This window comes from Haemaphysalis longicornis, unplaced genomic scaffold (genome assembly GCF_048455015.1).
Source record: "Haemaphysalis longicornis isolate Haplotype H1 unplaced genomic scaffold, Haemaphysalis longicornis Haplotype H1 scaffold_8, whole genome shotgun sequence".
Lineage (NCBI taxonomy): Eukaryota > Metazoa > Arthropoda > Arachnida > Ixodida > Ixodidae > Haemaphysalis > Haemaphysalis longicornis.
The window spans coordinates 71,146,142-71,159,841 of NW_027526445.1; the positions used below are offsets into that span (position 1 = coordinate 71,146,142).

At 47.7% G+C, this 13,700-nt stretch overlaps 1 protein-coding gene across 1 annotated transcript in view; it reads left to right on the forward strand.

Annotated features, from left to right (window-relative positions):
• Nucleotides 1–13,700, forward strand: part of LOC144150212 (kanadaptin-like) — a 36,408-nt gene that overhangs the window by 9,835 nt on the left and 12,873 nt on the right. The window contains exons 7-10 of the mRNA XM_077682059.1: nt 1,223–1,365; nt 2,402–2,565; nt 4,709–4,781; nt 9,526–9,718. Of these exons, the coding sequence (XP_077538185.1) occupies nt 1,223–1,365; nt 2,402–2,565; nt 4,709–4,781; nt 9,526–9,718 (573 nt within the window). The remainder of the gene's footprint in view (nt 1–1,222; nt 1,366–2,401; nt 2,566–4,708; nt 4,782–9,525; nt 9,719–13,700) is intronic.

Consider the following 13,700-nt stretch of genomic DNA (forward strand, 5'->3'; position numbering starts at 1 on the left):
AGCACGTGTTGGATGAACACAAGCACAAAAGGAACCGAACTCCTTCCTGCTCATGCTGTTCCAGGAAGAACAAGAAACAAAAGGTGAAGAAAAGGATGCGAGCTGTTCCAGAAGGAGGTGCGCGAGCACTGCGAAGGCCGAAAACTGAATTGCATTAAACAAACCTCTGTTCAATTCATCAAGGGAGGAGCGAGATCGGGAGGGGAAGAGCAAGAGGGGTGGCAGCAATGAGCCAAGAACAGTACCAACCCGCCGCGGTAACTCAGTGGCTAAGGCATTGTGCTGCTGAGCACGAGGTCGCGGGCGTGATTCCCGGCCGCGGTGACAGCTGTTCTGATTGAGGTGAAATGCGAAAATGTCTTTGTGTACGAGATTGCGGCGCACGTTAAAGATCCCCAGGTGGTCAAAATTAATCCAGGTGGTCAAAATTAATGCGTCGGGGCGCTAAGCCGTACAATCATCATAATCAAGAATGGCACCACAGCCCCTCTGGCGAATCACTGCTCTGCACTTGACAGCTTTCATGTTGAATGGAACAGCTTTAACCTTTTTAAACAGCTGCACATTAACTGTACGCATGGACCATACTGAAGTGACTGGCAGTAGGTGAATGTAGCACTTGTCAGCAGCCTGTAATTTCCCCTGCTCTGCTGCAAACAGTGGCATCATGCTGCGTTTGCTGAAGCAGGGTGTGTGTAGAAACGCTGTTTACTGAATTGCACGGAAAGTAAGGGTGTGCAGGCTGTAAGGGAGGTGATGTGGAAAGTTGTGCTTGGCACCTCGGAAAAGCTTTTACATGTCCCTATGGTTCAGCCAAGTTGATGGGAAGGACTACGCAAGTTGGATGCAGTGGCTTGAGCAGGGTTCTGGTGTTCTTAATGTACCGGGTAATTGCTCAGGGGTGACGCAGGGGCCGGATTGTCTTTGCTGCCATCAGGTGAAGCATCTTGGGCCGTGATGGCTGCAGCTGCTGTAACTACCTTGTCGTAAGCTATCGCATGCAACCGGTGTGTCGTGATCAAATCCTCGCCTCTAACGGGAAGGCTAGTACAAATGGGGAGGGAGCATTTCCCAGCGGCCTGTCGGTTTCCACTCAACAAAAGCAAGTAGACGCGCTCCCAAGCACACTTGCAGACCTATAAATGATGTCATTTGAAGGCCGTGGCTCCTCTTCCTCTGCACGTCGTCCCAAGCGGTGCTCTCCTCCCCTTCTTTCTTCCAGGCTGCCCATTGACGTGGCGGGCGGGGCGCCCGTCATAGCTGAGGCCTCGGTCAAGGGCAAGAAGAAAGAGGCCGTGGTGGCGTGTGCGCTCGAAGCCTGCCGCATCCTCGACCAGCACGGAGAGCTCCGCAAGGCCTGCCACGGTGGGCTGCTCCTCTCTTCGAGTTCTCTTGCCTAGGTCTGGCCTAGGTTGAGGATGTTTGCCCTGGCCTTTTTACAACGAGTACCAGCTCTTCATTCAATCTTGAGTAACTAACTGCCTGTCACTGCTTAGGCCTGGACAGACATCACAAGTACCTCGATGATCTTGGCTTTGCATAAGGAAACGGAGCCACCTTTCAAGAGGTGTTTGAAATTTTGAGTGCTATGGACGGCCTCCTTGGATTTTTAGAAAGCTTGGGCCAACTTGCTTCGGTTTTAGAAGCCTTGTCAGGCTTGCAAGTGGCACTAGCTTGTGGAGAACATAAACACAGCACCGTTAGTACAAGAAAAATAATGGGATGATGCTCAGTGTGTGAAAAAGAAGGACTCCTTTCCTTTTCTGCAATTTTTAACATTTAAAACGCGCTATGCTTCTTTATACGGGATGTATTCTCTACATAATGCCTTGTTTTTACATGCCTTGTGGCTCCTGAACGGCTCCTTTTGGATACCCCAATCATGGTCGTAGTAGAGTGCCCTCGTCACAACTTCACCTGTGCATATCGTGCTAAGTGAACGCTCACAGTGCAGTGCAGACTTTATATGAACAATCTTCCCCTCCCCTTTTCCCCGTCCCCCACACCAGGGCCTATTGGCCTCCTCCTGTAATAAAGTCATCCATTCCATTCCATTACATGCAGCAGCAGTGCTAATAAAGTGCATTACAAAGCCCGGGAGCAATATGCCACTGTTAATCAGTTTTCTTGAGCGGTGTTTTCGCCATAACTTTTTTAGTTCCTCACAAGCCGTAAAGGGTTATCCTTAACTTCATGGGCAAGGTTTTCCATTAGGGCGAAACTTCACTGGCGCATACATTTGCGGTACTTAGATAATTCTTCTGGCTGAAACTTCGTAGCTGAGATTGTTGTGCGTTTCATGCGCCCATTCAGTGGCGCCTCTTTATTCACAATTGCTCATTGGTATATGGGAAGTCACCAGCCGCGACTAACTTGTGTCGCTCTTTATTGTACATGCCAGAGGCGCGCAAGCGGAAGGTGAAGAACTGGGAGGAGAACGATTTCTACGACAGCGACGAGGACACCTTCCTCGACCGGACGGGCACCATCGAGAAGAAGCGCGAGATGCGCAAGAAGATGGCGCGCAAGGACTCCGCCGAGGAGGTCGACACCTACGACACCCTGGTGAGGGAGAAGAGTTGATTGATTGATTGTGGGGGTTTGATGCGCCGACGCAACGCAGGCGATGAGGCGCGCCTCAGTGGAGGGCTCCGGGTTAATTTTGACCACCTGGGGATCTTTAACGTGCGCCGAAATCTCGTACACACGGGCGTTATTGCTTTTTGCCTCCATCAGAAAAGCGGCCGCGGCGGCCTGGAATCGAACCCGCGAGGAAGAAGAGTTGGACCCCCCTTTATAACAAAATGATGGATATAACTAAACAGTCGTAGTCTCTGGTGTGGGTAGCCCAAGTGGAGAATGTTTGTTAGAAAGCAATGCGTACGAGTGGCAAAGGAATTTCTGCGCTTTTTTCAGCTATGTTGTGACAAGGCATCACCAGGCTGGCTTGCGTGCATCTAGGGGAAAAACAGGAAGGAATACCGCCCTGTTCCATTTGAAAGAACTTATTTGTGGTGACTCACTGAGCTGCACTCCAACTGAGAAAAATGCAAGGAATGTTGATAAACTTTCGAAGTTGCACTGTATGATGTCACCCATGATGTAATATGGGCAGGAGTGGCATAATATGGGTCAGTGCTAAAAACAGTTATCAGCATATTAACTGCACATCAGCATTCAATCAATTACAGTAGAACCCTGTTGATACATTCTCGGTTCATACAATTTCCTGGTTACTACGCTCTCGGTTGTGAGGACTAGAAATTCCCCGTTGTACGTTTCTTACTGGATAGTGCGTTTTCCCGGATTGTACATTCCTCCCTCGAGTTTTTCTTCTAACCTCATCTAGCCTGAATTTTCCGTAAGGCGTGAAAAAAATATTTTTGCTATCGCTTTTGCTAGTCTGCTTATAAGGACGCCGCAGAAGAAATTTTACACATGCCAGGGTTTTTGGAAGAAACTTACGGCTATGGCACAAAAACAAAACGAGGTCATAATAGATTAGTACATGGTAAATTTCTTTAAGAGCAAATTATTTACACCGACTCCGTGTGTTTTTCAACAAAATACCTAATGTGGCGAAATTTTTATTGCAATTAAAATGCTTACTACATGCCTTTGGTAAATACGAGTGTAAACGGATGGCCACGGAGGAGCGGTGATCATTGGCATAACCGGAGAAATGGGAGCAGTCATTACTTTATTGAAAGCGAGGTATATGATGCCACTTTGTCTTTGGGTAGGTTTGAATGGCGTTTCCTTTGGCCAGGTTCGTCGATGAGTCATCTGCCGATGTTGACACTATAAGCCTACCACCTTGCAGTGCAAATGCACGATCCCATTGTAGATGCTACTTTGGTGGTCACATGTAGCTTTTTTGTTTTTTGTAATGCAAGCACTGTGGAACAAGCCGCAGTCGGTGGGTGCTTTCTGTTGTATGCACTTTTCTTCGTGTTTTATTGTGTCTAAAGCATGCTATGGAAAGCATAGCAGTCAGGGCGTATTGAGCAGGGTTGGGGGTTGGGTAAAATTTGCAAAGGATGCAGTTGCAAAGAATTAATGCAGAGGCTTTTTTTCCTTGGATTACACACCGTGTTGTGCACGTAGCAGCTGGGTCGGATGCAGGACTCATCAACACCTCCTCCTCAACCCCTTCCCCTCCACTGTCTACCCTCCCGTCCCTCTTTGACATCCCAACTGCTATGTCTTTTAAGTGTGAATACACTTTATAAGCGACCCCAAACCATCCACCGCCGGCGTCGGCGGCGTCCGCAGTGCTCCTCTATAAAGAAAAACAGCATCCGGCGCCAGGTTTCGATCCGCGGACTTTGCGGCCGCAGCGCGACGCTCTACCGATCAAGCCACGGACGCGACGGTGATATCAGTGTTGACGCGCCTTATATCTTTAACGCATTCAAACTACGTCGTCAGCGGCGTGCGTTGGCGACTCAGCGGCGTTATAGCGGCTTGATAACTGCGTGGTGTACACGTGATACTACAAACCCGATGGAAGAGATGGAAGAGAAGGCGGCGAGGCGGTGGGCTGCGGGGGCCGAGCGCAAGCGCCGCAAGCGGGCCGACAACCGTGTATTCGCACTTTCACATTCTCCCCCTCGGGGAAATGCGGGGGAATTTTTTCTTTTCTTTTTTCTTTCTTTATTCTCCCACCGGGTGCACATCCCCTCGTCATCTTCCGTTCTGTGTGCAGGTGGAGAAACTGAGGCTGGTCGAGGAGCAGATTGGCCTGGTCCAGTCCAAGCTAGAGGAGAGCAAGCGGGCATGTGAGTGATCTCTTCTTCCCACATTCTGCTGCCAACTGCCCACATCGGCTCTCTTTTACTGGCTTGGGATGAAGACTGTTTCTCTTTTCTCTTGTTTTGCTGGAACGTAGAGTCAAAATTTTACGGTATCATCACTGCGAGGAGGTTTTCCTCCACCTACTACAGTAAAACCTCGATGGTACAAATCTCGCGGAACCGTGAAAAATATTCGTATCACCAGAAATTCGTATGAACCAACACAGACCAAAAAATTGAGCACTGAAAAGTTTTCATTTATTTCTTTTCTTTACTTTCGCGTCAAGAAATCCGTAACGTTTATCTACTTTTTTTTAACCTCCATGTCGCCGAGCGGTCCCTTCTGGGCTTTAGTTTCCCCACTAGCGGTGCCCAAGCTCACTAAAGGAGTGTTTTTGCACGCGATTTGTGCGCGTCGGCGTTGCGCACGCAGTATTTTCACGGCACATCGGCGAAAATGACGCGTGACACGCATGGTGGAAGGGGGGAGCCTGACGGCTTGCGCCAATGGGAAGGCGTGGTGCACCTCATGGCGGCAGTTTTGAGGCACTCGAGACAGCCAACTGGCTCCGCCGCAGATGTTTAGGCTTAGCACCCTGGCACATATTTCATGGGCGCTTTTAGTAGCACCCATGAAATATGTTTTCACTCACATTATTAGCTCATTTACCGCACAAGAAACTTCGTGGGTGGTTTGAGCAGCATTTTAAGGAGCAGTTAGAAGCGGTCGCTCGAGCGCCCGCACCACTTTGCGACCGAAGCCGTTGCCGTGTTGCTGTGGCCGGCCGCGCCCTGTGCAGCATGCGGGTGGTTTTGTGGTGGCGTCAGCGCGCCTGTGGAGTGCGTGACGCGTTTTCGCGAGCAGAAAACAGCCCAACAGAGAGAGCCCGTACGTCACTGTCGCTTGCTTGCTCAACAGGCGGGCGCCTCGCTGGCTCGTTTTGTATCATCCACCGGGCCCCGCAGATCCATTCGTAAGAGCCGAAATTTTTCCAATTACAAACAATGAAATTTCGCCGGGACTTATCAGAAATTCATATCATCCCGAAATTCGTATCACCGAGAATGGTATCATCGAGATTCCACTGTATGTCTATTTCTGCTTCTTTTTCTGTCCCCATTTGTTCGTCCATTTTCTGAACAGTCCCGTATGTGGGGCCTCCGTACTACCGCGGAAGCACTGTTCTCCTTGCTGCTGCAGGTTCCTTTTATTCTGCTGTAAAGTGTTGGCTACTGAGCCTGAAGCACGTTGTGTGGCTTGGCTGGCAAAGCCAGAACACGCACAGTGTTAGATGTGGAAAAGTGGGATCAGGTCCGTTAAGTTACATTGGTACCAAGCACAGAGGCTCAGTGGCTATTGCGTTGCACTACTGGGCCCAAGAATGCGGGTTCGATTCCCTGCCACAGTGACTGTTTCTAAATCTGAAGGAGCAAAAATATGCAAAACACCGTGTGCCAAGATGTACAGGTCCGCGCAGAAGTAAACGGAGCACGGGAGCGGCGGCCGAACTGCATCGCTGCGCCGCGTATGGGCGTCGACGGGAACCATGGAGTGCCGGTCAAAGAGTGTGTTCGCACTGCCCCCACCGCCTTATCTGATATGTTTAATCGCCGCTCTGCTGGCGTGTCACGCTCGGCTAGACGGTTTTCAAAAGGCAGCGCTGGGCTATAGAGGGGCGCTGGTTGCATTGCCGCTCGCAGGCATCAGCGGCGACCGAATCCGCTGCTCATGAGCTGGACGAAGCTGCGCGCGCCGGGAAACGTGCCTTGTTGCACGCTGTAAAGGGCGGCATAAAATAGTAGGCCGCTGCGGTTTTGCATAGCATGTCATTGCGATATAATTAATACTAGTAAGCCGGCAACAAAATTGCCATGTACAATATAGAAAGCACATTCACAGACTTTTTCGTTGTTCAAGAAAGAAATCTCGCTTACGAGATTTCTTGTTTAATTTTGGGTTTGTCCCAAGTTATTGGTGCTGCTCAGTCCAGGTCTGCTCTGAAGAAAGGGAAATACAAGAAGTCCATGCGGTGGAAATTCTATATTAGAGAACACCGTAAAGAATGGGTACAATCGTTTCCTGCTAGTACAGCGGGCCTCACAGGGCACATATTTTGTTGTTTTATTAACCCTTTCGTGCCCATTGAGGGGGATAGCTGCCCTGAGATTTCGTACCAAATTAACCGATTAAGAGTATGGTCGTCATCGGTCATGACGACTATACTCGCCATTGGTCATTTTGGGACCTTGCCAGCGCTTTTCTGCAAGACTTTGAAGTCATGCGGTGAAGCCATTTTTCAATTCAATACGGAGTTTAATTTAAATCTGAGACACTTTCTTAACTAATATAAGGTGCTCGTTAAATATAAAACGACGTCGGTTTTAATGCGACCACAAAATATGCGCCCTATGAGGCCCGCTGTATTAGCGGGAAACGATTGTGCCTATTCTTTACAGTGTTCTCTAATACAGAATTTCCACCGCATGGACATCTGTTATTTCCCTTTCTTCAGAGCAGACCTGGACTGAGCGGCAGCAATAACTGGGGACAAACCCAAAATTAAACAAGAAATCTCGTAAGCGAGATTTTTTCCCGAACAATGAAAATGTCTGTGAATGGGCTTTCTATATTGTACGTGGCAATTTTGTTGCCGGCTTACAATTAATTATATCGCAATGACATTCTATGCAAAACCGCAGCGGCCTACAATTTTATGCCGCCCTTTAGAACGCGATAAGGCACATTTCCGTGAGCGCGCCGCTTCGTCCAGCTCATGAGCAGCGGATTCGGTCGCCGTTGATGCCTGCGAGCGGCGATGCAACCAGCGCCCCTCAATAGCCCAGCGCTGCCTATTGAAGACCGTCTCGCCGAGAATGACACACCAGCAGAGCGGCGATTAAACATATCAGATAGGGCGGCGGGGGCAGTGCGAACACACTCTTCGACCGGCGCTCCATGGTTCCCGTCGGCGCCCGTACGCGGCGCGGCGATGCAGTTCGGCCACCGCTCCCGTGCTCCGTTTACTTTTGCGCGGACCTGTACATATTCCAGGGTTCGACGGAAGGCCGTCTGGTCAGGTAGTGAGTTCATAACAATGTTGCGGTCACTGACCAAGTCGACTGCAAAAAGTAACTTTTTTCAATTGATCTGGTCAGTGACCGCAACTTCGTTATGTGTGTCAGGATGTCGATGCATGTTAAAGAGGCGCAGGCGGTCAAAATTAATCCCGAGCTGTTCATTACAGCGTACCTTATAACTTAGGTGCACCCCCACCCCTCTCCCCCCAAAATAAGTTTGGTGTGTGTTTCAGTGAATATGCATTGTTTAGGCGTGACACAGAAGACGAAGAAGTGCAATGTTATGCGAATGAATAGCACATGTACGATTTTATGTTTCATCCCTATTTCTTTATGAGGCCACGAGGACAAACTAGCAGTGTGGTTGATTAAAAAGACTGCGTTGTCCCGATGACTATGATACCAGTTCTGTCACAAACTTGAAATAAGTAATGGAGATATGAAGGAAGACATGTGAAGAAGTGGCGACTCCCCAGCCACTATTTAGTGATATGTCTATGACATCACAGAACCTTGTTCGTGCGATTGGCGGCTGCTGACCTAAACCAATTCTAAGACAATTGAAGTGGGACCTCCAGTTCCGTTAATCATATCACATGAATGGCAATGTGCAGTTAGTGCTGGCCTGTATGATGCCTGTCGTGCCTACAACATGTCACTGTGGCGTGAAACTTGAAAGTTCCGCAGTACTGCTTGTTAAAAAAATATCTTTTGCACCTCAAATGGGGCTGAGCAATTTAGCAACGGCTAATTCTTTCAAGCTGAGCAAGTTATTATTTTGTCTTGATGGCCCCTTTAAATCCTTGCCATTTGTGCATCTCAAAAGTGGAACATGCTGCATATGACAGTTTAGTATGCATTAGAATGAAGTTCATCTTGGTCGTCAAAGGGATCTAGTAGATGCCGTTCTGCTGAGAAAGGCCTTACAAACAATACAGCAATAGCCCCTCAAAAGACCTCACACTGGCAACAGCATGTTGGCAGGCGGCTGGTGAAAATGCAAATGAGTGCGCTCGTTACGCATGACGTTGAATCATTGCCTCACCCTCCCCCTGCAACCCCAGTATGGAGTCACGGCGTCAGAAATGTGCTGGCAGGCCCTTGGTCCTCTGCCTAGTGCTCATTGCTGAGCTGACTTTGTCTTGTTGCCGTTTCGTCCTGCTGTTCCTGTTTCGCAGGGGACTTGTGCCTCTAGGTATATGAGCCTTGTTTGAGCAGTTCTCTCACCATCTTTCTCTTGTCGCCGTCCCACTCGTACTCTAATTTTATCACCCTTGTGCACCAGCTTGCTCAACAACGTGTTTTGCTGAAGAGTTCCTTTGTTCCCTTTGCTCTGGTTTTGGCTGTACGAGTCACCCATGTGCATGCTGGTGAACAAGTGTAGTGGTTTGTTGCACGCAGCAGAACTAGGTTTCACGGTGAAGGCGAGAGAAGGGAGGTGGGGGGGGGGGGGGGGGGGGGAGCATTGGTGCAGCAGGGATGGACACAACCCATCCTGCCATCTGCACAGCAGTCAGAAAAGAAATGAGGCGCTTGTAATGTCCCTGTGGAGTCCCGTTTGTTGAGTGGGGCCATGTGAGAGTGCGGAGGCCCCTCTGTTCCACACCCTCCTCTCACTGTCGTCCTCACTGCGTGCCGGTTGCCACTGCAGCGGAGCTTGCAGACAGTGCGGGCGAGGGCGACTCCCTGGAGGCCTTCATGAGTGCCCTCAAGTCGCGCTCCCTGGAGGACAAGACCCAGCGGTCGCGGCTGCGCCAGGAGCTGGCCGGCCTGCTGCAGGACCGCCTGAGGCTCACCCGCCTGGCCAACATCGCCAAGCCCGCCCACCTGCCGCCGCTCACCGGGTAGGCACTCGGGGGGCTCGCTGGGACGGACACCCTGTTGTTGCGCCCATTGCACAATTTGAGGCACCCTGAGCGATTGGGCGGTTTCCTACCTGTACTTGCAAGGAGTGTGGTGCTAGCGTCACCAAAGACATCCGTGCAGTTTTTGGAATTACGGGAAGAGCACAGATTCCCATTAGCATAGTGATTGGATTGGCTTGTGACGTGTTAGTTAACATGTGAAAGACAACAGGTAAAATGCAGCAAAAAGCAGGGAAAAGGTGTTGCTTGCACGGTTGGGAAATAGGAAGGGGGTGAAATGGCGTGCAGTTTCTCGCTTTTTGTCTCTATTTCTGTTTTCATCACTAGGACTACATGAGCATTCTTTGTATGCTATTATGACAAATGGAGCCAGTCATTGCTAAAAATTTGAACTAAACACACTCCAGTTCACCATTCCTTTAGAAAAATAAGACTAATACCCCTGTCACACCAAATCCAGTGACATTTAGAGTGAACAACATTAGTTATTAGTGCCCTTAGCGTCGTGCTACATGAGAGTCTGGAGTGGCATTCATTGCAAACAGCTTGCACTGATCATACGAGTTTGGGGAACGCATTCATTTCCTCTAACTTTTGAACCAAATGAGCAGCCTTGAGAGCAGCCCTGTCTAAACAGCACACTTTTGTAATAGATAAAAGAGCACTGTGCTTGAAGACTGTCGATGGATCTATATTTCCCTGCATCTTATTTTTATACAGAGAGAAATGCAAATAAATTCAAGCAACACCACAAGACCAAGCTCCACAATGTTTGCCTGCTATCCAGATACAGATTTGGTGGTTGTTTGCCTCAGCTTGTGACGTCTACTTATATCACCTGAGATGGTGATACATTTTGATTTTTTTTTTTTTTTCATAAAATTTCACAGACATTTGCAACGCATTTGCATTATTACCTTGCAATTCCAAGATGGTGCTAATCATCACTACTAGGCCTATTAAATGGCACATCTTTCACTGTGTGGGCCCTGCATGGTCAAGCTGAATGTCATTCGCTTTGAATGACATTACATTTGCCTAATGATAGGGGGTATAACAGCAGTCTATAAAAGTTGTGCACATGTGAGAAGACATCTGCATCACGGTCAACCTGAGCTTAAATTACCGATGTTTTCTCTTGTGTACTTGGCTTTCATGGGTTTTTATGGGGTATTATGAAAGTTGAAGCTTTTTTTAATGGCGGGCTTCGTTCATGGGAAACGTAGATGAATAGCAGATAGAAACTGCTGACGTAGACCTTCTGAAAAAAAAAAAAAAGAAAGGAAAAGAAGAAATGCAAGGAAAGGTGTGCTAGTTCACTATGTACTTCTGCATGTGTTTACTTCCTTCCTGTGTAAATCAGAGTTCTTCAGTGTAGATCAGTTGCGAAACTCTGCTTCGAAATTCGGGCCGTGCAAGCGTCCTTGCTTGAGAACGAATGAAGAGCAAGCATATTGAAGCAGCGTGCGGGGGACAAAAGCCGAACCTTGCTATACATTTAGTTTTGACAGCAAAACTTGCTACAGTAGAGGCATTCTTTTTTTAAAATGAACTGGCTTCACTGGTGCAAGCAGTACAGCATATGTTCATTCTTTTTACTAATTGATATCCCCAGTCGCACTTTGCACTGGTCTGCATGACACTGCACTAATCTGCACCAGTTCAGGTAAAAAAAATGCCCCTAGTAAAACTTGCTTTTCAAAAACATTGAATTACACAATTGTGATGTTCTTTATTGCATTCCCCTATGGCTGGCAGCAGACCACTACAACTTTCTGTCGATAGATGGCAGGCTAGTCATGTTGCCCTTGTTTGCCCGTGATTTTTAAAGACGATAGTCTTTCTTCGGCTACTTAAACCCAGAAATTTTGGTGTGTCTGTATGTCTGTCTGTCTGTCTGTCTGTATGTCTGTCCGTCTGTCTGTCTGTCACTCGATTCAGCCACCTGGCCAAAGTAAAACAATGCCTGCGCAATAGTCTTATATAGTCACAGCTAAATGTGCCCGTCTATGTACGGTGTAATGTTCATACTCGTCAACATTGTTGAAGAAGAACAAGACATTACGCAAATATAAGGCAGGAAATCAATACAGAAGTGATATTTGCAGTGTTCCTTTATAAAAAATCATACATGCTTGGCTTTTGCGAAATTAAATACTTCACAATTGCAGAAAAAGAAAAAGAATTCCCTCCGCCGTCGCCTGCTGTCGCCCGCGCCACTATAGCTTCTGGCGCCGTTTTAAGAAATCAACCGGCAACAGTTACGCAAGGTTTCACTAGATAGGTTCCACGTTCTGCTTGCAACGCACGTGGAGTAGGGAAACGCGATTCTATAAACGTTGAAGTAGGCCGCCTCAATTCACACGCATCTTCACCGTACGGCAGCGTTCGCATCGAGACACCCGGTTTGGAGCACTGGAACGCGAGAAATTTAAAATGATTTTAAAAAAAACCTGTGGCGTCTTTACCTTGGGAGGAGCGCGACGCAAGAGGAACAACATGAGAAGTGAGCGGTAAAGCGAAGGGAGGCATTTACTTGGCAAAAGTCGATAAAGACTATCGTCTTTTGACGACATTTGCAATAAAAGGAGCAGATACATACGCGGCCAATTTTTTTACCAACTCATGCAGTGAACCGCAGACCATGTTCTGATATGTAAGGCCTATAGGTAGTTTTGCAATTTATTTATTTCAGGATACTGTCAATCCCGTGATGGGATTATTACAGGAGTGGTGTCACATTGTAAAAACAAACAATACACAGACTAAAAATACATGTTTCAAGCACTTGGGATTTCAAGCATATATCTCGGACGTAGTGCAAAATTCGGCGTAGTGATAGGCAAAGAGTCGTCATGAATATAAACATCGGTTGAATTGCTGGGGCAAGCAAATAAAAAACAAATACAACACGTAATTGCACAGACAGAGTTAAAACTTGCAACATCGTCAACTCAAGAAATCACGGCTACATAAAAGTCAGTACAGGTTCACTCGCTCTAATAACAAATTTGTCAACTGTCGGCTGTGTCAACACAGTGGGGTGCAGGGCATTCCAAGCGCGTATGGCTCGTGGAAAAAAAGAGTGGCCAAAAACATTGTTATTGAAGGGATACTCATCAAGTGTGTGGCAATGCTTATTTCGTGTTTGGCGCTTACAGTTAGCCTTAACATAACTGGCTATATTTATTTTCAAAGAGTTGTGTAGCACCAGATACAAAAATCTCAGACTATGAAGCTTGGCGCGGCTCGCCAGGGTGGGCAGATCCGCTCTTTTCAAAAGAGCAGTAGGCGAATCGGTACGCCTATAACGGTTATAGATAAAACGAACTGCTTTACGTTGTACTCTTTCAAGCGCGGCTACATGTTTGTTTGTGAAAGGGAACCAGGCCACACTCGCATATTCGAGGATTGGACGGATAAGCATGGTATACGCTAGAAGTTTTGTTTGGGGTGTCGAATGACGAAGGGTTCGCTTAAGAAAAAATAACTTGCTGAGAGCCTTCTTTGTAACATGTTCGACATGCGCAGTCCAATTTAGGTCGGACGATATCAAGATGCCGAGATATTTGCAGACAGCGACGTTGCGAAGTGGGACATTTCCCAGCGAATACGAAAAATTTGCCTTCGTTTTTTTCTTTGTTATTGACATGGCGACAGTTTTCTCAGTATTTATTTCCATTTGCCACTCTCGACACCAGGTTCCGACCTTTTTTAGCGACTCATCTAGTTTTAACTGATCCTGGTAGCTGTCTATTCGCTGGTAGAGGATACAATCGTCTGCGAACAATCTGATATTTACTTCGGCTACGTCAGCGATGTCATTAATAAAAAGAAGAAACGACATGGGGCCTAAAACAGAACCCTGGGGCACTCCTGATAATACTGGAACCGTTTCGGAGACATGTGCACCATATTGAACAAATTGGTAGCGGTCGGTCAAGTAGCTTTCGATCCACTT